The following is a 21,121-nucleotide window of genomic DNA, read 5'->3' on the forward strand; positions in this document are numbered from 1 at the left end:
AAAAAACAAACACTGCATATTGGAATTATGAAGGTGGGAGCATTTGAAGCACCATCTTGTTTTGCATTGAATGACCTATAACCAAAGTTGCCCCTTTTGCTAAACACAAAATTGGCCTTCACTTAAGTCATAGTGGCAATTCAAGACGCCCTCATGCAAGGCTTTGTCATGAGATGTTCAGCTCAGTACGGATCCAAAGGCTTAACTGCACAAGTCTTGTACTTTTTCATAAAAGCACAATTATGGTAAAATGGAGAAAATCATGACCAAAGGACTAAAAATGGAAATCAAAGCCACATATTAAGTTCACATTGCGATGAATCCAGATGTGAGCCCAGGCCTTATTTTTGAGAAAATGAGGAGCGAATGAGATTTTGAGGCCAAAGGTCAGGCCCCAAAGGTGAGATGAAATGCAGTTTTATTATCAGGCTAGCACTGATGTGTGGGTCTTTTTATTGAGACTACATTTCAAATCATGTTATGAGAGACGGCGGCCTTTCTCTCGGGACAGTTATACCTCTTACAAAGGTAATGAAATTGAGTCTTCTGTTAAAAAGGTCTTAAATATGAGATCAGGTAGAGACATTTTTTTTTGTGTGTTAATGCATCTTATGAAACCTCATCAGCCCGAGACATTTTGTTGCTATTAAGGTTTAAAGTTGTATTCTTTTATTTCGTGCACAGCCAAAGGAGTGTTTCGGATCATCAAATCCTAGTTTCCACAATGAGAGTTCAAACGGTTGCCCCCAGTGTGGTTTCAGGCGTCCCGAACTTGAGGATTCCAGACTCAAAGTGACAAGGTTCATCTATGTTGCCGGAAGGGTGCACATGTTTCATCATGCACAGTCTGCTACTCACCATGGTGCAGCTGCCCTCCCTGTTGTCGTCCAGCAGGCCCAGTCTGCACAGAGCTTTGTCATTCCTCAGCCAATAGTCTGACGAGTCCAGTACGCTGTTACTGCACAGAACCTGCAACACAATGAGGGACAACACACACTCATGTGCACATGCGTTTTCAGAGTCGCCGTTGTTCAACAGTATCCCCAAGAGGTTAATGGGATCAATTGACCTTTCTAAAGGATATTTGCTTCTCCGGAGCCCACAATCAATAACTTTTCAGTTAATCACATTGTGTATATAATTACAATAGTTATTATCTTATCGCAAGGTCCCCACGTTAATGAAGTCTTGACAAAAGCTGCCTTTGTCTTTCTCACTATCTACCATTTGTTAAAGAAGACTGTTTACACTTTTAAGGACACATAGTGGCAACATTTGTTTTCGAACAGGGGTCAACAACCTTTTTTAAAAACTGACAGCTACTTCTTAGGTACTGAAGGGCTCACAGTTTGATACACAATTCTGAAAAAAAAAAAATACATCACCTTTGCACCGGCTAGCTTTCTTCACAAACAATATGACATGGTCACGCACCATTATATTCATTCACTTCAATATAGTTATAGCATAGCAAGTGTGATTTTAAAAAAACAATAATAAAGAATTGTAAATGGTGCTTTTTTCTTCTTCTTTTTCCATCCAAAACATTACAATGCGTCCCACGGTTGAGCTATTTTTAGAACATGCCTGTCCAAATTTGATTTGTACAATTAGAGATCCAAAAAAAGGCTTACTGGTAAATGACACTTATTTTTTTCTTTCAAATACCCAAGACATTAGAATCCATCTCATGGTTGAGCTATATTTAGAACAGGCCTGTTAAAATTTGCTTTGTACTACTTGAGAGACAGAAAAATAATGTAAGTCGTGGAGTTTTATAAAGTCTCTTATTGGCAATGTTTTTTGTTTTTTTTTTTTTACAAAAGGTTCACTAATAAAGTCACACATAAAGTCAATATTTGGGTTAAGGTCAAAATTGCTGCATCCTCATGTTTGTTTACCTCTGCTTGAGTATTTGCGGTGGGTTGTGTGCCAGAAGCACAGACTTATATACTCGTACATATGTGTGTATAGAACATATACACAGATTACACACTGTGGCATTTTTGCCGTTGAGAATAACATGAAAACGCAGCGGAGAAATCACTGTATTCAAATGAGGCATGTTTATTGAGGTGGACACCCATGCAAGTAGCTCATGTACTCAAAATATCAAGATTCCTCACAAATAGAGCATGCGCGCTACACAAAACAATTCCCCGTTCAATCAAAGTATTCTGACTGCATTTATATGACCAAGCCGTTCGCATTAGAAAAGGGGTTAATCCAGGGGCCTTATTCTTTTTTTTAAGGGATACTTGACTCATTTAGCCATTTACAGCAGTAAGGCGTTAACAGTCTATAATGAATTTTACAACTTCACTATTTTTCATGTACAATTAATATCTTTAAAAACACATTTTGCCACTTGCAGTGAACTGAAAATGGCATCACGTGTGCAGTGCTCAGGTAACAACCAATAATGGCTCACTTTACGAATGTCACATGACCAAACCCAGAAAACAGGTGAATAAGAGCATATTTGGGTCTTTGCGTGGGTTTTCATGGCCTTTCAAAGCCCGTATATTGGTATTAGGCTATTTGGGTTTAAAAAGGGTTATTGACTGCGTGTAAACATACTTCAAGGGATACTTGACTCACTGAAGACTGGAAGTCACAGGAGGCACTACTGTGGCACAATGGCTGTTGCCCCTATTTTCCTGTAGAGTGAAATAATGATTGGGGTTTCGGGATGCACACTCTCACTCTCACTCCGTGGAAGCGCTGGGAAGGTGGAGGTAAGCTACTTAAGTAGCCACAGTTGCCCTGGGGCAGGCTGACGGAAGCGTGGCTGCCAGTGTGGACCTACGGCCCCTCCGACCACCACCAAACATTCGCACCTTCCATACACCAGTGTGAGTAGCACTGGAGGCAATGTGTGCGAAGTGCCTTGCCCAAGGACACAACGACACCTGACTTGGGGAGAGCGGGAATCGAACAGCCAACCTTCTGGTTACTAGACGACCGGCTCTCCATGCTGAGTCACGGCCGCCCTCAGGAGCGGACCATCTGTGCAGACCCTGGGCCCCCCGACCACGGTCAGAATACCGAGCAGGAAAGGATAACACTGTTTAATGTGACAAAAAGGCAAAACTGAAGTCGCACTAGCGTCGCAGGAGGGACCCACAGTTTGCTTTCTTCTTGCTAAAAAGGTAAGACCTCGTCACGAAAATGCGATGGGGTCTATTTATGATAAGCAATGCGCAATAAAACTACTACTAACTAACGTCTCGTGCACGTTGCTGGCTTCCATTCCGCTTTTCACCAGAGGGGGCGCAAATCTGCAAAAACTCGGTAACTTGCGTTCGGCATCTTAAAAGCTTGCCATCGCTTGATAGCTTGAGACCCAAATGGCCACATACAGGTAAATACAATGAGTGTTTTAAAACACCACCTAACAGTATCTATAAATCCACAGGATGAACCAGACAACCATGCCGTTTCTGTCACCAAAATGCACCAAGCGAATGTCTGTGTTCATTTCCCCATGTCAAAGCAACACATGCTTGTATCATCACAACACATCTTGTTTGGGCCGTGTTGTTTTGGTGGGAACTGAAAAATTACTTAATTTTGGTGGCCAAATTTTCGGTGCATGCCGAATTTTGTTGACTTTCTTTCTAATATGGATTTTAATTATTATTTCATTGTTATGAAATTCACGTGTGTAGTCAAATGTATAACACAAACACTTATGGAGCTTGTTTTTTTTTTGTGGAAGATCTGGTCATCTTATTTTTGGCTTCAAAATATTCCCTTTTATTTTTCTTGCTGTGAGATTTGTTACATTGTTAAAGAACAATTAACCTAAAAAAAAGTATCGTAGGGGCCCAGGTATAAAGCTCACCAAGTGGTCCTACCCTCCACCCCCTTTCAAAGGGTCCTTTCAAATATGATGTAGTGCTCGTTCTCACTGTGTATTTTTAGTGACTATGAGATACCATGCCCCCTTATGATTGCACCCTCAGGAGCGGACCATCTGTGCAGACCCTTAGCCAGGTAATAGTGACATAGACTGGGCTGCTCTCAACGAAGGCAATCGCATATTAAAAGCATGCTGCCACAGCTCATCAGAACCTGCAACCCAGTAACGAGACAGTGTCTCTGTGTCTTCACAGAACATTCCAGAGGAAGGCAGTTAAGATTGTGAGTTACAGGCAAATGCGCACGGTGAGTGCGAGTAAGGCACAACTAAGCCCACGCACACACTTGAAAAGGACATTCAATTTAGTGTTCAGCCCAGTCCAATGATGGGTTCGAGTTCTCCTTCTTTCTCACTGAAAGAGGGAGACAATAAATCTCCTGGGTTGACCTGAAGGTGTGGTAGTTGTGGTACTTATTGCGCTACCCGTAACAAATGAAGAGGTGCCCACAAGCAGACCAACTGGTTCACATTTCAAGAACAACCCATGCAGCCGTCAAATATAGGGAGATATTATTTCCCCCCATGACACAGCTTTTTCTTCTTACCTTCTTACAAGCACTGATGGTCGAGGCCACTGTGCTCTCTGTGCTGCCTCCGTCGACCTCCACAGACTCCGAGTCTTCAAACATGGCAGATGATTGGAAGTTACTGGAAGACAAAAAAGGACACTTGTGGTCAGAGCAAATTCTTGTCATCTGTTCAACACCTTGCTTTTGATGCATCTCGGATCACAAGACAGGTTTAGTCTGGCGCTGACTTGAGCAGCAAACTGCCTGCCACGTGAGTTCAAACTCAAAATTCTCAAGCCAGGAAGTGCAATTAGAAGGACTAATTTGCGAGCACGCAAGTCTCCAGGAAAGGCACACTCTATGTTGGCCACTTCCTATGAGGAGTTTGAAAATGAGCCGAGACCTTCAAAACCCACTAAGAGGAAAACTGATTATTGTTAGTTTGGTTAAATGAATCAAGCGCCAACAAACTTGCATAATGATTATACCGTTTTCAACAGGTGAGCGAGTTCAATCAGCACTGCTGATTCAAAATAAAAAATAAAAAACTCATACTATTAATTGAACGTTTTAGCAGTTTTGAAACAGTTAACCTCCCCATGCCGAGTCTAAAAAGTGAGTACAAGAAACTGACAATAAAGCGGCATTCATTTTATTTTCACTTGTGGAGACAGTACTTCATCATCAACCAACCCCCAAATTACCCTTTTTCTTTCTTTTTTTTTTCCAGGAGAGCTCAGTATTGTTCATTCGATTTGACATCATCATTGCTCTCCTTTTTTTTTTAAAAAAACAAATAAATTAAAAAAATTTAATAATTTTTTTTTTGAAATATATATACATATATATACATATACACACACATATATATATATATATATATATATATATATATATATATATATATTTAATTTTTTTTGTATGTGGGTGAGAATGTGTATGTGCGTGTGTGTGTGTGCGTGCGTGCGTGCGAGCGTGTGTGTATTCATCAGTTCACCTAAAGCCCATTAAAAAAAATCCCATACTAATAATATAATATAATAATAAATTGCCAAATGCAGAAACATCAATGTAAGTTATCAGGATGTAGTGGCTCTCGCTAACAGACAGAATTAAGTAACCAGAATTAGGTTAAAAAATTCTATACAGTATATGTAGACCATGTTTCTATAAATTTTGATATTTGGTTTTTATTTGAGGCAGATATTTTTTCCATTAAAATTACCCTTTTTCAATTACGATGAACCACCATGCATTGATCGTTTTACCCCTCCCACATGCTCTACACACATTTACACACCCAAACCTATTTTAGCACCCAAAAAAAATTGCAAGCATACAAAGTATAGAAAATAGTGTAAGTATTGTTGTATCCGTGTACACGCCTGTGCCTTTAAAAGGCAGGACCTGGTGGGGTTGGCGTGTGATGACGGTGAGTCTGAAGGCGAGTGTCTGGGCGTGAGCTGTGGTTAACAGCAGCTCATGTGTGACATGTTCTCATTGTCTTGTGTTTTACTCTTCTCGTGGCATTTGATAAACAGCTGAAAATTGTCATATGCAGAGAACACACTGGCAAAAATGACGATGAGGGATAATCGCAAAAAAAAAAATCAATCAGTACTCAATTCTTGAGTAGTCACCGATACCTACCACTAGTACTTTTGATACATAAGCGCTATATATCCCAATATAGCATATTCCCTTAAAATTTGCATGAAATTAATTGGAATTATTGATTCTTCCAATTTCTGGTTCCTGATTGTAAAATGGTGACAAGTCAGCCACCATACCTTGAAATAATATCAGCCTGATATCGATACCAGGATATCAGTACTCGCCCATCCCTAGTGATGTCGTTGCTTACAATCATATTTTCTGACATAGGCAGCTCGCAAAAGATTTCCTTGGTTGGGTAATTTCACATTTGACGAGTGGGCGGGAACTCCTCAGCTCAGACTCAGCTATTTATATAAAGCAATTAAAAAGTCAATTCTCCATCATCTGTACTTTAACAACACTGGCTTTATGTTCACTTTGTCAAACGAAAATTGCGACTTGTGTGGGGGGAAAAACAAAACGAGCTGATATCACTCGACACAACTCGACTCGGTTTGAAATACTTTCTCTGTTAAAAAGGCAGCTTGAAAACAACAGAACAACCAAAGCGTGTTTGCAACGGCACTGACATGGATCAACTTCAGCCAAAAATAAGATAGTGGTGCCGAGGGAAAGGAGAGCAGTTGTCTTTCTGTAACTCCCATACTTCAAAGCCATTAAAGCTTTTCTCTTTAAAGGCCCGAGGATCACCAACCATTTATTTGATCTTAATGAATATTGCCCAGAGTAAACAATGGTGTCAGGGGAGAAGTGAGTAATCTGGGAATGAAGGGACAAGACGATGTACGGGAGATAAGTGGATCTGATGGGCTCTTAAGTGCTATCTTTAAGGCACACATCAAAACACCTGACGGCAAGCGTGCACAATTTTGCCCAGATTGCTGCTGGGAATCTGTAACGACGCCAAAAACACATTCACTAATATTTTACGCATTGTTTTAGGGACAGTTTCTTTCTAATCTGTATTTTACCCAATACACAACATTGATTTGATATCCATATGAATCTGATTTTGGTGGGTGGGGGTGTTAATTTCCTTACGTCTTTCTGACATCTGACCCTTGAAGACGAAAGGGAGTGTGCGTCAATTTGATTATTTTCCTATGGGTTTAGTTTGCATTGAGTCCTACACACTTTGCCTGGTAACAAGTGGACAAATGTGACGTAAACAGAAAAATCACTCAGTCCAAGTCATCCTTAAACAATTACATTTCATTTGCAAAGTTTTATATGGAATAGACAACAATATGTATCAAATTATAATAATAATATTTGTTTTAATTATTTATTCAATGTGGAGAAACACAATTAAACATTTATTTCAAGGTCAGTCCACAAACACGGGAAGACAACTTAGTGTGACTGCTGAAATGTTATTTCTTTAACTGGACCAGCCACACTGCATGTTTTCTCCTTTTGAAAGTGGAAACTTTCAAAAGGAGTAAACATGCAGTATGCTATGCAGGCACAAACAAGCTTTGACGGAAAACAAGGTTAGTTCATATGGAATCTAAAAAATAGAGAAGGAACACTTCAACCACCAGAGCATCTCTAGAACATCTTGCGAGGTGCCTGAGTGAAGCTGGCTTTGATCACTTTGCATCATCATACAACACGCACAAATGGGGTTGAAAACACTTTATCGCAGATTATACGGCAATTAGGCGCCATTAATTTGAATACGACGATTGAATGCGACAAAATGCTGCACTGTGAAAGTCGTGCCAGTTAACGTTATGCATTGTATGCATGTTGTTATGCCAAGAAAAGACTCCATATTACCTTGGTGTTTTCAGAAGGCACTTTGCGTCTGTCATGGTGTCCATAGGGGCAAACCGTCCTCCACTAATGACAATATTTCCTCCGAGAGATTGACCAAAAATACACAGCGGAGAGCGCCGAAGCGTGACGGTGCCCGGGTCACTCTCGGGTCCACATTCGCGTCCAAGAAGTGAAAGTGTGAATCCCGTATCGGCGCCGGCGGTGTCAGCTGCACTAGTGATGTTATTGCATCACATCAAGCCACACGCGCGCCTTTTGGGCACGCGTCACGGCTCCAAGAGTGCGCGCGCACCTTGACGCGCACGAGTTGCGAAAGAACTCGAGCCGCGGAACTGATGACCTTTAAATAATTTGATTGTAAAGACTAACGTACCATTATGAGTTTGATTTGCACAATACATTAGATGTAAGACTTGTCTACCCTTTGTAGGGCCTATTTAATGAACTTGTGTGTACTGCCAGGGGCGGTTCTAGACCCCCAGGGGGCACCAGATAAGAACAAAAAATAACACAAACACAAATACATAGGATGAGCATTTTAAAAATTTGTTTTATTAATGTATATAAAATAAGGAGCCTAACTCTAAACACTGAAATTAAACAACAGTAAATAACACAATATATTTGGTTGGCTTGCATGTCATAATGTACATTCATACTACTGTAATAATGCCTGTGCCTCAACCCCCACATTGGAAATCTGTATGGAATTATTCATGAACAGCCATTTGCCATCAAGCATGTTTTTTTTTCAATTCCAAACACATACCACAACTGCCGTTGAGCACCTTTTTTTTTTTGGACTGTCTAACAACTTACAACAGATTTAAAAAAATAAATAAATAAATAAAATAAAAGCATGAATGATTAGTGTCTTTTTAGATTATGAACACTATGCAAGTTAAGCAACAAAAGAAAGCTAATATGTGTGCAGTGAAGGTTTTCTTGTGTTGTACCAAGTTATCCAATTGTACATAAATGATGGTAAAAGTTTTGTACTTTTTACTTTTATACACTTCATTGTCTGCTCTTTTTTTCTTTCTTTCTTTTTTTACTTTTAATTGATTAAAGGATGTACTTCCACTTTTGACAAATTATTTTCTTTTACACAAGTATCTGTACTTCTACTAAAGTACAGAGTGTGAGCATGTTTGCCACCTCTGGAGGTTTGGGGTTCGAACCTCACCTCCTGTTTAAGGAGTTTACGTGATTGTATTCCCCATGATGTGGTGTTTTTTTTTCTGGTTGCTCTAGCTTCCTTCCACATCCTAAAAGCGTGCATGCTAGATTCACTTAAGATTCTATATCAGGGTTCCCAAACTAATCTTCCTCATGGGTCACAATCACATTATACTTAGTTTCTCTCAGTGCCACAATTGTTTGCATTTACACAATAAGAAGTTATGATGTGTGGCAAGTGGCAACATAAAATTCTTGGTTGCTTTTTTCCTCTTTTCATTACAGTGGCTCCTTTAAAAAGTGTAACTGTGTTAGCTATGTGTAAAAGAACGCCTTCAGTAAGTAAAGTAAAAAAAAAATAAAAGAAGTAAAACCTCTGGTGGTAATGACCTCAGTACAACAAAGCATCTCTTATATGCAGAAAGAGTACATACAGTACACTACTCACTCACAAAAAGTTAGGGATATTTGGCTTTCAGGTGAAATTAATGGAAAATGTCAAAAGTTGACGCTACAGTGATATATTATGAAAGTAGGATATTTAAGTAGAAGGAAGCACTGGTGATTTCCTCATCTCAAACGATTCGTTGAAAGGAAAGTTAACAACAATGGTGGGTACATCACAATAAAAAATGTCAACGTCTCAATAATTTGTCATGTGCCCTTGAGCATCAATTACAGCTTGACAACGACGTCTCATGCGACTCATTGTCTGTTGATGCATGGCATCCCACTCTTCTTGAAGGGCATTGAGGTTCTGGGGTGCACCGTTTCCAGCCTCTACACGGTGACTCAGCTGATCCCACAGGTTTTCAATAGGATCCAGGTCTTGAGAAAGTGCAGGCTATTCCATTTGAGGTACATCAACAGCCGTTCCCTGACCATGCCACCTCCATGAGCTGGTGCATTGTCGTTTGTGAATTTTGCTGTTAAGCTCCTCGTTAGAAAACAGCAACAACACTCTTCTGTCCTCATCTGTCCTTCCTTCCTTTCCTCAGTCTCTCCTTTGGTCTCTTGAGGTCTCCCTAATTTGTTGGAATTTAGATGTTTCTGGGGTTGGTGAAAGACTCTGGTTGGTAACCCGGTGTGTAGTAGGTAATGTCTGGTCGCTGGATTTCACTTTCCTTTCTTTTCTTTGATCCTTCCTCAGGTCTCCTGACAACCTCACGACTCTAGCTGGATTCTGAAGTATTCGGTTTAGGTGAACGGTATGGGATTTTAATAGGTTTTAGGTGAACTAATGAATACACACCCACACGCACGCACAAACACACACACACACACACACATGCACACATACAAAATACAAAATACAAAATAATAAAAAATAAATTAAAAAAAGAGAGCAATGATGATGACATGTCAAATCGGTAAAATTACAGAATGAACAATACTGAGCTCTCCATAAAAAAATAATAATAATAAATTACATTTTTTTTAAAAAAAAAGAAAACAGCAACTTGTGCAAAAACTACTGAAACATTTAACAGTTGGACATGTGTGCTCAAAAGCTTAGAGAATGTCACATTAAGTTCACCTGTAAAGGTTTGAATGCATTTTAGGCTCGTCCTGAAATTTCACCTGAAAGCCAAATATCCCCAACATTTTGTGAGTAGTGTATATTGGCTGTATATGTTTCATAAAATCGTGTAAACTAAATCAATCAATCAATCAATCAATCAATCAATCAATCAATCAAGCAAGCAAGCAAGCAAGCAAGCAATCAATCAATCAATCAATCAATCAAAAGATCAATAAATAAATAAATCTGTGCCATCCATCCAGGAGAGTACATATATATTGGCTGCATTGCATAAAATCATGTAAACTTCAAAAAATAAAATAAAATAAAATAAAAACAGAGCCATCCATCCAGGTTCAAATGAGATGTTTGTCACAATCACATGAAGTTGTAAGAGAGGCTAGACACAGTAATATCAAGGTTTTCTGCAGTGCTTTGGTTAGGCACAATTACCCTCCTTGGTCTATTAGGGAGGCCAGTAAAAAAATCAAAAGGGAGTGAAAACCGCTGCGACCTTTAGTTCTCCATTTTCCATTTATGACAGAGAATATAGAAAGAAATGGGTGTTTAGAATAAGAAGGTAGAGACAACAAGGGTTGTGTGTGTGTGTTTGTATTGATGTGCAACTGTATATGAATGAGGTAGGGGTTGAACTGATTAGTCAACCAGTCAGTGAGTCGACTTCACTACTCCTGTGGCAAGACAGTCCTCCAATTAAGATGACCACATGGGTCGTTTTGAAATGTGCCAAATTACAACCAAGTGTTACGTGTTGTAGTTTAGCAACCCCTTTCGGCCATATAAATAGCGAAACAAAAAAGGGAACCATAATCTATCAAAATATCTTCATGACTTACATGCTTTGTCCAGACACACATTATATATACCAATCTCACTCTGTATTTTTGAATGCTAGAATATCAAATTTAAGTAAACGACTGTTATGTGTAATGCTGTTACGATATTGGAAAAACATGTGATATGCCATATAGTTGGTGAATATAGCGATAACAATATTATTGCAATATTTAACATATACCTAAAGAACTGACATTTTTATTATCTAATGAACTAGCTAAGCAAACTCAATGTATTCTTAGTTGATTAATTGTTAATTAATTACCTCTCGATAATGTTCAATTATTGGATGGCGGTGCACATTTTAGTTAACGTCTGACTGGTCAAATTCAGATAAAAGCATTAAATTCCATATGAAACTTATTGCATGTCTTTGCGATATGCATATTGCATGGGCCAATATCGCGATATATTGTGCAGCCATTGTTATGTGCAGACTCTAGAAAATAGCTTTGAGGAAAATACCCCCAATTCAGCTGTAAAAATGACTAGCTCGTTAATTGAACTGTCAGTGACGCAGCAAGCATCAAAGAGGAGGGATGATTAAGGAGGTTTATCTGACATCCAAAATCCCTCATGACCCATCATGACCTTAAAAAGTGACCTTGATCAAATGCTGTACAAATCTCTCACCTGCAATGTCTAAAAATAAGTAGGATCAGAGTGAGCGTTTGGCCATGAGCAGACAGGATCAGTGCAAAGCCAGAGCATTCCTTTTCATTTTTCTTTTTTTTGAGAATTTGGGTTAAATTTCATGCGGTTAAAGACTTTGGGAAAAATAATATATCCACCGCTGTGCACAAATCAATCTCACTGGTTGGGTCTGCAGGTTATATAACATGCAGCATCGCATGCAGATGATAGCGACATACATTGCAGCATGATGATTACAAGATGTCATGGTTTCTTTTGCATGACTGTGCGTCGGCGCTTTTGACGGTTACACTGTTGCTGTATTTATAGATGACGAACGGGTTCTATATCCTGATATGATTTCCGAAGGGGTGACTGTGTAATGCCGCTGATGACAGATGTGAATGAGATTTCCACTGACAGGCGTTGAAGTGCTAATCTTCCCGCCCACACTAGTCGCAGTAGTTTCCCTTGTTTCTGGCAAAAAGCTCGGCGTGGCGCGTGTGTTTTAAGCACTCGAGTCGGAATCATAACAGCAAAAGATCTAAAGGCTCCAAACTGAAGGAAACTTAAGAGTCGCATAGCAACAGTGAGTTCCTTCAAATGCTATTCTCAAATAGAAGAGAAACAAATAAATCTGTCTGGTGAGTAAATACGATGCTAATTGCTTTTTGGGGGTGATTTATGTACAAGTATATACATATGAACACGCAGACATTTTTTTCCCTCCTTTACCCTTTTTCCCTTTTCTCCTCATCCGTTCTGCACTCTACGCTTCTCAAGCCAACGGATTTTCAGAGGCGAGAACTAATCCGTTGCACACTTTCTTGAAATAAAAGATAGAAGGACAATTAAAGTGGAGATGAAAGCCCAGAACATCTGAGGGAACTGGGAGGGTTTTGTTTTTTGTTTTTTTTAGAAACAAAACAAGGGAGAAGCGGCAGTAAAGTGGAATTCACAGCCAACGTCTTGTCACTGTCAGACTATTTTTAAATGATTGTATGCAAATAAGAAAACATATCACGAGAAAGCGGTCAAAGTCAGAGAGACGAAAGGATGCGCTGAGGGTTCTGAGTGGTTGTGTCATGACAAAGATATTTATAGAACATCAAAAGGGCAAAGGGTGCGATGTGCTTGCAGGCCTGTGAATTCTCCGGATTGGTCAATAAATAAATAAAAAGCTGGTTTGATCGAGTTCATATGCTACAGCTGCAGTTTACATTTTGAGAAATTATCTTTCTAGCAGTCATGAAAGTGATACGCTGTTAAAACATAAACATGCCTCACTTCTTAAATATTGTTGTGTTTTAGAATATGGCATATTTAATTTGTTAATACTATTTGGAGTTATATATTGTCAAAGGCATTTGTTTTATAGTCACAAATTATAATAAATAAATAAAAGGCAGGCAATATCTTTATCAGGGAATATCAAATTTGAAAAATAAACAAAATTGTTACATTTTGTTGCAAATATTGAGGTGGCTGATTTGCTCGGGTTACTTTAAAATATGTTTTGATACAGTTACTAGTTAACCAGTTAATTTTTTTTTATTATTATTTATTATTTATTATTATTATTATTTTTTTTACTTATTCACTGCCATTATTGGCTATAGACGTCCAAAATTTGTTTGAACTATTTCTATTAGTTTCACATTTTCTCTACTTTTGTTAACAAGAGTATTAAAACCTAGAAAAAAATGTATTGTACATAAAGAACAGATATAAAATTTGTGAATAATCGTGAGTTCACTATTGAAGTCATACGATTAATTACAACAACAAAAAAATTATCATCTGACACCCCAAATTTTTAATAATCATTTCTTTCTTTTTTTAATTAGGGGCATCAGGAGATTAAATTTTGTTGTTGTAATTAATCACATTATTTAAAAGTTTAAATTTAAAAGTTGTCATGCTTACAACATAAAAGTGGGAAAAAAATTAAATTAATAGACACATGGCTTTTAGTCATTGATACAGTAATTTCATAATAATTCATAAAATTGAGTTAAAATTAAAAAGATGTACTGTACTGTAAAAAAACGAGTGTGATATTGATTTGTGTTGAGGTCATTTTTCTGCCACTAGATGGCATAATTGCATTTGTAAGACGGTGACAGTTCAGTGCATTTTTCTTTTCATATTACAGTTTTTTTCTATAGATGACATTTTCAACATACCATGGACAAATCCCAAAACCACCTTACAATTGGTGTCAACTGAATGTCATTTCTCATTGCTTTCATCAAATTGCCAATGTCTTAGTACATGTCAAAATTGCCTCAGTGGATCTGTGCAAATGGTTGTGTACATTATTTAGCCTACAGTTAGCACAATGTACCCACATTTAGCACATTTTCCAAATTGATAGATATTGCTGACCGAACTGGATTAGTTGTTTTTTCAGTCTAATGGCTGTCCTCTCCAAAACATGTCAGCGGGATTTCAGTGTGTAAGTCATAATGTGCAAAACCAAAATGTGAATTCCCATCGTGGTCATCTCATCAGGCCCTGGTTTACAACCCATCTAAGGATGCAACTACCACCATACTCTCCTTTCCTCAATTGATAGATAGATAGATAGATAGATAGATAGATAGATAGATAGATAGATAGATAGATAGATAGATAGATAGATAGATAGATAGATAGATAGATAGATAGATAGATAGATAGATAGATAGATAGATAGATAGATGGCATAGCTGTGTAATTCAAGATTTGCAGGGACATGCACGTGGCCTGAGTGTAGGTTCAGACCTCATTTCACCCACATGAATTATGAAGTCAACAAACAGCCAAAGGAGGACACGGTTCATAACAGATGGCACTCCAGCAAGCCATCCATACAGGGAACTTTCTGTGACGGCTCTCCAGCTTCCAGTCTCACCTGATGGCTTCTGGTCAGTGCTTATCTCTCACTAAATAGTGTATGCACACATGTGTGTGTGTGTGTTATGACTTATGTTTGTTTCTTAAAAAAAACATGTCCTGTTTTTCAAATGGACAGTCAACCCCCAACAGAAGGTTATATAGTCAAACTGCTGTGGTGTACACCAACGTGTGTTTTCACGGTCCATATTCGGACATGATCACTGGACAGTGAGCCTCATTCATCATATTTGTTTGTAGGAAATAAAGGGCTACGTTGGATCGTAGGGTATCAACCAAACCACAATCCACAACCTTGCTTTTAACCATTTAAACGAGGTCAACATGTTCCCCAGTCTCATTTCCTTTGTATTTACATTTACTAATTAAAAAGTGAGATTAAGAAGTAATAGACTGAAAACATACAGTACTTAGGCAGGTGCAAGCATTAATTAGTCTGCCAATTTTTCATCTTTTTTTCAAACATTTCCTGAATTTACAGCATTTTGAACAAATATATCGTCGCTGTCTGGTGGAAACCTTATATGTCCAAATATGGTCAAACTAATTTTTTTCCACACAAATCAATACTAATGGTCCTTCCCTATTTTGTCTGTTATGTTTCTGCAATATTAACCAATTTAAATGGGTGAAAACAGCTTGAAACGTTTATTGGAGAAGTGTTGAAAACCGCTTCTTGTTTCCTCATTCTGTGGAAGCTGTGTGGCATAATTGTCCCCTCTCTTTAACGTCTGTGTGTATTTTATACAATAATGAGTGGAAAATAGTAAAGTTAGCTACATTTCTGCGTTCCTTCATTCCAGAAGGATCCTCTCGTTAATATCTGTTTAATACACGATGTTAGCCGGCTCATTGTTTTATTTATTGCATCGCTCATGGCTTAAGACCGGGCTTAAAAAGAAGGTGTTTGTGAAGATGATGTCTGGCGGGTGTTTGCGTTTGTGATCTTTTAAACAGGTTTTTGCACAGCGGGAGCTCGGCATGACCACAGACTTTGAAGAGCGTGGCTGCTGCTGGCACCGTTTTGTACTAACTAGCTTCTTTTTTTTGACACACTAAATTACGGATTTAATTTATTTTTTGCGTACTATTCCGTTGTAAGCCCATCAGCGACGATATATAAACTGTAATAAGTGTACAGTATTTCATAATCAACCATGATGTGAAATTTGATGAATATTTTCAGACTCATCAATGCACTTCCAAATACATCAAACCTCCACTGCTGGGGCATATCTGAGACCCCTGCATGCTTCCTGTGTCCTTGGTGGTCGACACTCGATCGCACCCTCATTTGCTGCCCAAAAACACTGGGAGGCGGTTGCTATCATTGGCACCACGGCCAGGTTCTGAAGACAGTCGCTGACTCCATCTGTTCCGTTTTCTCAAAGCCAAGCAATAGTAGGACCTAGCCAAGCATTTCATCCCTTTATCAAGGCAGGAGAGAGGCACAGCAAAGCAGAAGGCGATGACGGGTGTCTTGGCAAGAGCCAGGAACTGGACTGATGGTCGATTTAGAGAAGCGACACCAGTTCCCAGAGACTATCCCTATAACATGAGCCTCCTGTCAGAAGGAACAAGACGGGTGGTCATGCTACAGCTCTCTATTCCGGACGTAAGTGGCAACTGAATGGAACACAGCCAAGCATGTCCAGCCGGTAGGGGATTGACACCGTAGGGGTGAAAGATTTGGTGCCTGCCTTTTAAAGTCACTCTGCAAAGCTGAACATCTCTTGGCCCGCAAAAGGCAGATGGTCAAGAAAAATTCCAATGATCCTGGGTTACGTCACTTAATATACATAAAACATAAAAAAATAATTCAACTGTTGTCAGTATTTATATCTATCTATCTATCTATATATATATATATATATATATATATATATATATATATATATATATATATATATATATACAGGGGTGTCAGGCGATTTAAATTTTTTAATCATGATTAATTGCATGACTTCAATAGTTAACTCACGATTAATGGCACATTTTATATCTGTTCTAAATATACAATAAAATGTACAATAAAATATATTTTTTCATACTCTTGTTAGCATAAACGTGGGAAAAAATGTTAAACTAAAAGAAATATGGCTGCATATTTTAGTTATTGATACAGTAATTTCATAATAATTCATAAAATTGAGTTAAAATTAAAAAACATGTACTGTGCGGGGGGAAAAACGAGCGTGATATTGAAGAGGTCATTTTCTGCCACTAGATGGCATAACTGCATTTGTAACACGTTGGTGACAGCTCAGTGCATTTTTATTTTCATATTAAGAGCTATCTATTCTTTAACATGAAGTAACTTGTAAAATTTTATACGTTTTTAAAATTGTACAATACAACTTGACCCCAGTGTCCACAAATATATGCATTATTATTACATTTATTACTGCTAAAGCTTGACGTGGACGTGTCTGTTGCGTTGCGACTGGAAATCCCCCCAGTAAAGGCTTTACAAGTAGGGAGCGGTCATTAATTAATGGGCGTTAAAGGAACTTCAACTTCATATATATATATATATATATATATATATATATATATATATATATATATATATATATATATATATATATATAATTCTCAAAATGTGGATTTATAGTTCTCTCTTCAACTCATTGTTCTTACAATAACAAAACAGGAGGATTTTCACACAATCGAAGCGAGATCCGTGAAACACATTCACAGGCATGATTTAACAATGGAGAGCATCTGTGATTATAAAGCTCTATATTTACCAGCAGACAGGGAATTCTTGGAAGTAATTAGAGATAATGGTCTTGTTAATCAGCGAAATCACAAACCCCGCTCAACTCAGTTATTCTAGATTCATTCTTGGTTAACATTTTCATCTAGCTCTCTCTTCCCACCTGTGCGTTCAGCATAATGAAAGTTTATGATTACGGGACGTGATCATTATAAGTGTATGAAAAGGTTAATGGTGGTCAGAGTGATTGGTTGGTTTCTTGGTATCATCACTGATTAGCACTCTGGTGGCTGTGGTTTCCAGAAGGATGTGTTTGGAAATAAAGAGAGACACCAGATACGAATGCATAGCTATATCTTTCTCATACAGTAGCCCATGATTACGTTGATGAACAAAGATTCCATACAGCTGCTAATCCATGATAAGATTCCTGCTGTCTCCGTTTAGTGAATGCGATGCATGTGAGGATGATGAGTACAGAACACTTGTGTATACAGCAGGGGGTCAGTGTTGGGGACAGATTGAGATTCAGTTGACTGCTGAGAGGAAACCGGCAGATTTGGCCCGGAAGCAGCCGATGCCCTTGTATAGACCAAGCCAGGTTTGGCTGAATCAAGAGAATCAACATAAATGTTAGAAATGAAAGAAAATTCGGCATTCTGATTGCAGCTTGAACCTCTTTAAGCCTTTAAGTTTAGCTTGTGAATATTATACCACTCAGTCCTCAGTTGCCTGGTCTATTCTTCGTCATTTTTATTTTTATTATGTGTGTATTAGAAGTTTATAGAACCCCTCAAAAGTTTTGTTGCCTCATACTGACTAGTAGAGTGACTTTCCCCCCCTTGAATAACAAAATCACTGTATCAAAAACCTTATAAGAATGAAGTCAGAAAAAGACGAAAATAGGCCAGAAATTAGATTTTTGGTGAAATTTACAAAACTACGGTTTGTACAAAAACAAAAAACAAGGACATGCGGTCAGGGTAGGCATGTGAGGCAGTGCCTCACTACTGCTCCCTTTTGTACTTTACTTTCCTCCTCATATGAAGAAATTAAAAAAAATTTGGGGTTTGAGTTCTGTCAGCACCGACTAGGAACAGCATACAGTACATGGATTAAAGTAATGCAATGTAATGGTGATGAGACGAGGGTTAATTCAGCCTTCTGCCCGATCAGCCTTTACATGCTCTACCACATGGGGATGGAGATGTATACAAAATGGATGGCTAGATGCAATGTAATGCCTGAATATTATTCACACAATGCATTATGTTCTTTTGTCCACCTTCTTGACCTTTATCATAATGCAGCATGTCTCTAACATCAACACTATATCAGCAGCCATTTTCCTCTTATAATGAAGCAGCTTGTTCACTTGGGGGCACAATCGACAGCAGCCAGAGGCTGTATGACTCCAGATAAAAGCAGATACGGCGCCAACATGAAGTGAGGACTCAATTAACCTTCACAATGAACATGAAGAGCAAATGGACCAGGTGCTTTTACTCACAGCTCAATTACCAGCTCCTACAGGCAAGAGACTCGGTGAAAAGGTTGAGGCCAGGCCTCATTTATGCTGTACGTATAATAACAGCTCTGAGGATTATCGTAAAACAGAGATTGCTTTTAAAGGTTAAATATCTCTATGTTAGTGGTTGATTAGCGGCGGTAAATTGAAACACTTGTGTAATTAATGGAAAGACTGCTTAACATTAGGTAATGGTGACAATGATGGAGGAGATGATTCTTGTACCACCTCTCAGTGAATTAACAAACGGTCCATTAGTTAATACGTTTCTGCAGTGGACTCCACATAACAATGTGGTGGAACTGAATTTACTTAACTATATCCCCGTTGTTTTATTTTCATTTGTGCTTCTACTCAACCGGTTAAGTATCTTGCTACGTACCTGTGCCTACCTGTGTTTTTACTTTTAGCCTGGTGAATGATGTCAGCAGTTGATGTACTTTAAATGCCTTTTTATTTTAGAATTTGTGGCTCATCTGTAACGAACTCAGGTAAGGTTGTTGTTTTTTTGCTGTTCCAGATAGAATTAGGGGTAATTGCACATCCATTACAGTAGGTGGCAGTGGCACTCTCATTGTCAGAGAGTGCAGAAGGAGTATTAGCTCCTCTGCACATGTGTACTTACAAAAATTTGATAGACAAATGATACTATTTATAGTCTCAGCAGAGAGTATTTTCGGTTAAGTATCTTGCTACATACCTGTGCCTAAAGCCAAACTGTGGCAGGGTTTTTACTTTTAGCCTGGCAGTTGATGTACTACAATTTGTGGCTCATCTGTAACGACCTCAGGTAAGGTTTATTTTTTATTTTTTCCTGTTCCAGATACTGTAGAATTAGGGGTAATTGCACCTCCATTACAGTAGGTGGCAGTGGCACTCTCATTGTCAGAGAGTGCAGAAGGAGTATTAGCTCCTCTGCACATGTGTACTTCCAACAATTTTATAGACAAATAATACTATTTATAGTCTCAGCAGAAAGTGTTTTCTCCTTCCCGGGGGAGCGGAAAAAATAATAATTGAGAGTATACTGTTAAAAGAAAATGATTATGTTCATAAAGACCAGATTAGGATAGATATTAGGTTTCATTGCATTGCTGAGATCGGAATTAGGGGTGTCAACAAATTTTATTTAATTCCAAGGTCACCTGTTGGTCACGGGCCCTTGGAATCATTCTTTTTCTCTGCCACTGGTCATAATGTGGCTGCTGTGTGCACACAGTAGTACGCAGTGTACTGCTTAGAGGGGGGAAAGTACAACGCAACCTTGAGGCCAGAAGGTAATAAAAGCCGATAAATAAATAAACACAGATGAAGTAATTGCAAAATCCAGATCTTGATGGAAATAAGTCTTCACTCAATCAAATTAACTTGCTATCTACTATTTTACTGTCCCCTGCTAGTTTAATACAGCAGTTTAATGTTACAGCTGCCTTCCACTCACAACAATGTCCCCAGCGGCCAGCAATGAATGAGTGATGACTGGTCTGGCATTGGCAAGAATTTCCACACTTTAAACATTCATGATGAAATGGAAAAGCCATGAATGGCGCACGGCGGCTGTAAACACTCTGATAAATACTTGCTCTGCGCACAGCTATATTTAGCGCAGCCTCATAACCTGTCCCACAAGCCTGGTTTATCAGTGTCATTCATTAAAATCTGAGACAGGCTGAACATTACAGCGGCGGGAAAAAGGAGCCTTTTCTGGAGGCTCAGGAAGCGTGAAACCACCTGGTGAGGGTGGGAATGATACAGATGAATAAACCCTGAGTTTGAATTTTAATCTGGGGGAAACATCTGTCCTTTGAGATGGAGAGAGTGCACATAGGCGGGCGCTGCTGACTCATTCTCTTCCGTTGCTTCATTACACTTTCAGCCTCTTTTCTCACCTCCTTTTTGTTTTTGCACATTTTACCAATTTTTTTTCATCCATTCCCATCTGTGAATGTGT

At 38.6% G+C, this 21,121-nt stretch overlaps 1 protein-coding gene across 6 annotated transcripts in view; it reads right to left on the reverse strand.

Annotated features, from left to right (window-relative positions):
* sphkap (SPHK1 interactor, AKAP domain containing) overlaps positions 1–21,121 on the reverse strand; it is a 94,008-nt gene that overhangs the window by 25,516 nt on the left and 47,371 nt on the right. For 5 of the 6 annotated variants that reach the window (XM_077565553.1, XM_077565551.1, XM_077565555.1 and 2 more), the window contains exons 3-4: positions 4,471–4,573; positions 859–969 (exon numbers count right to left, since the gene is read on the reverse strand). In XM_077565553.1, the coding sequence (XP_077421679.1) occupies positions 859–969; positions 4,471–4,573 (214 nt within the window). Of the gene's footprint in view, positions 1–858; positions 970–4,470; positions 4,574–7,833; positions 8,068–21,121 lie in introns of those variants that run through there. The other variant, XM_077565552.1, reaches the window with a different exon arrangement.

This window comes from Vanacampus margaritifer, chromosome 5, assembly GCF_051991255.1.
Source record: "Vanacampus margaritifer isolate UIUO_Vmar chromosome 5, RoL_Vmar_1.0, whole genome shotgun sequence".
NCBI lineage: Eukaryota > Metazoa > Chordata > Actinopteri > Syngnathiformes > Syngnathidae > Vanacampus > Vanacampus margaritifer.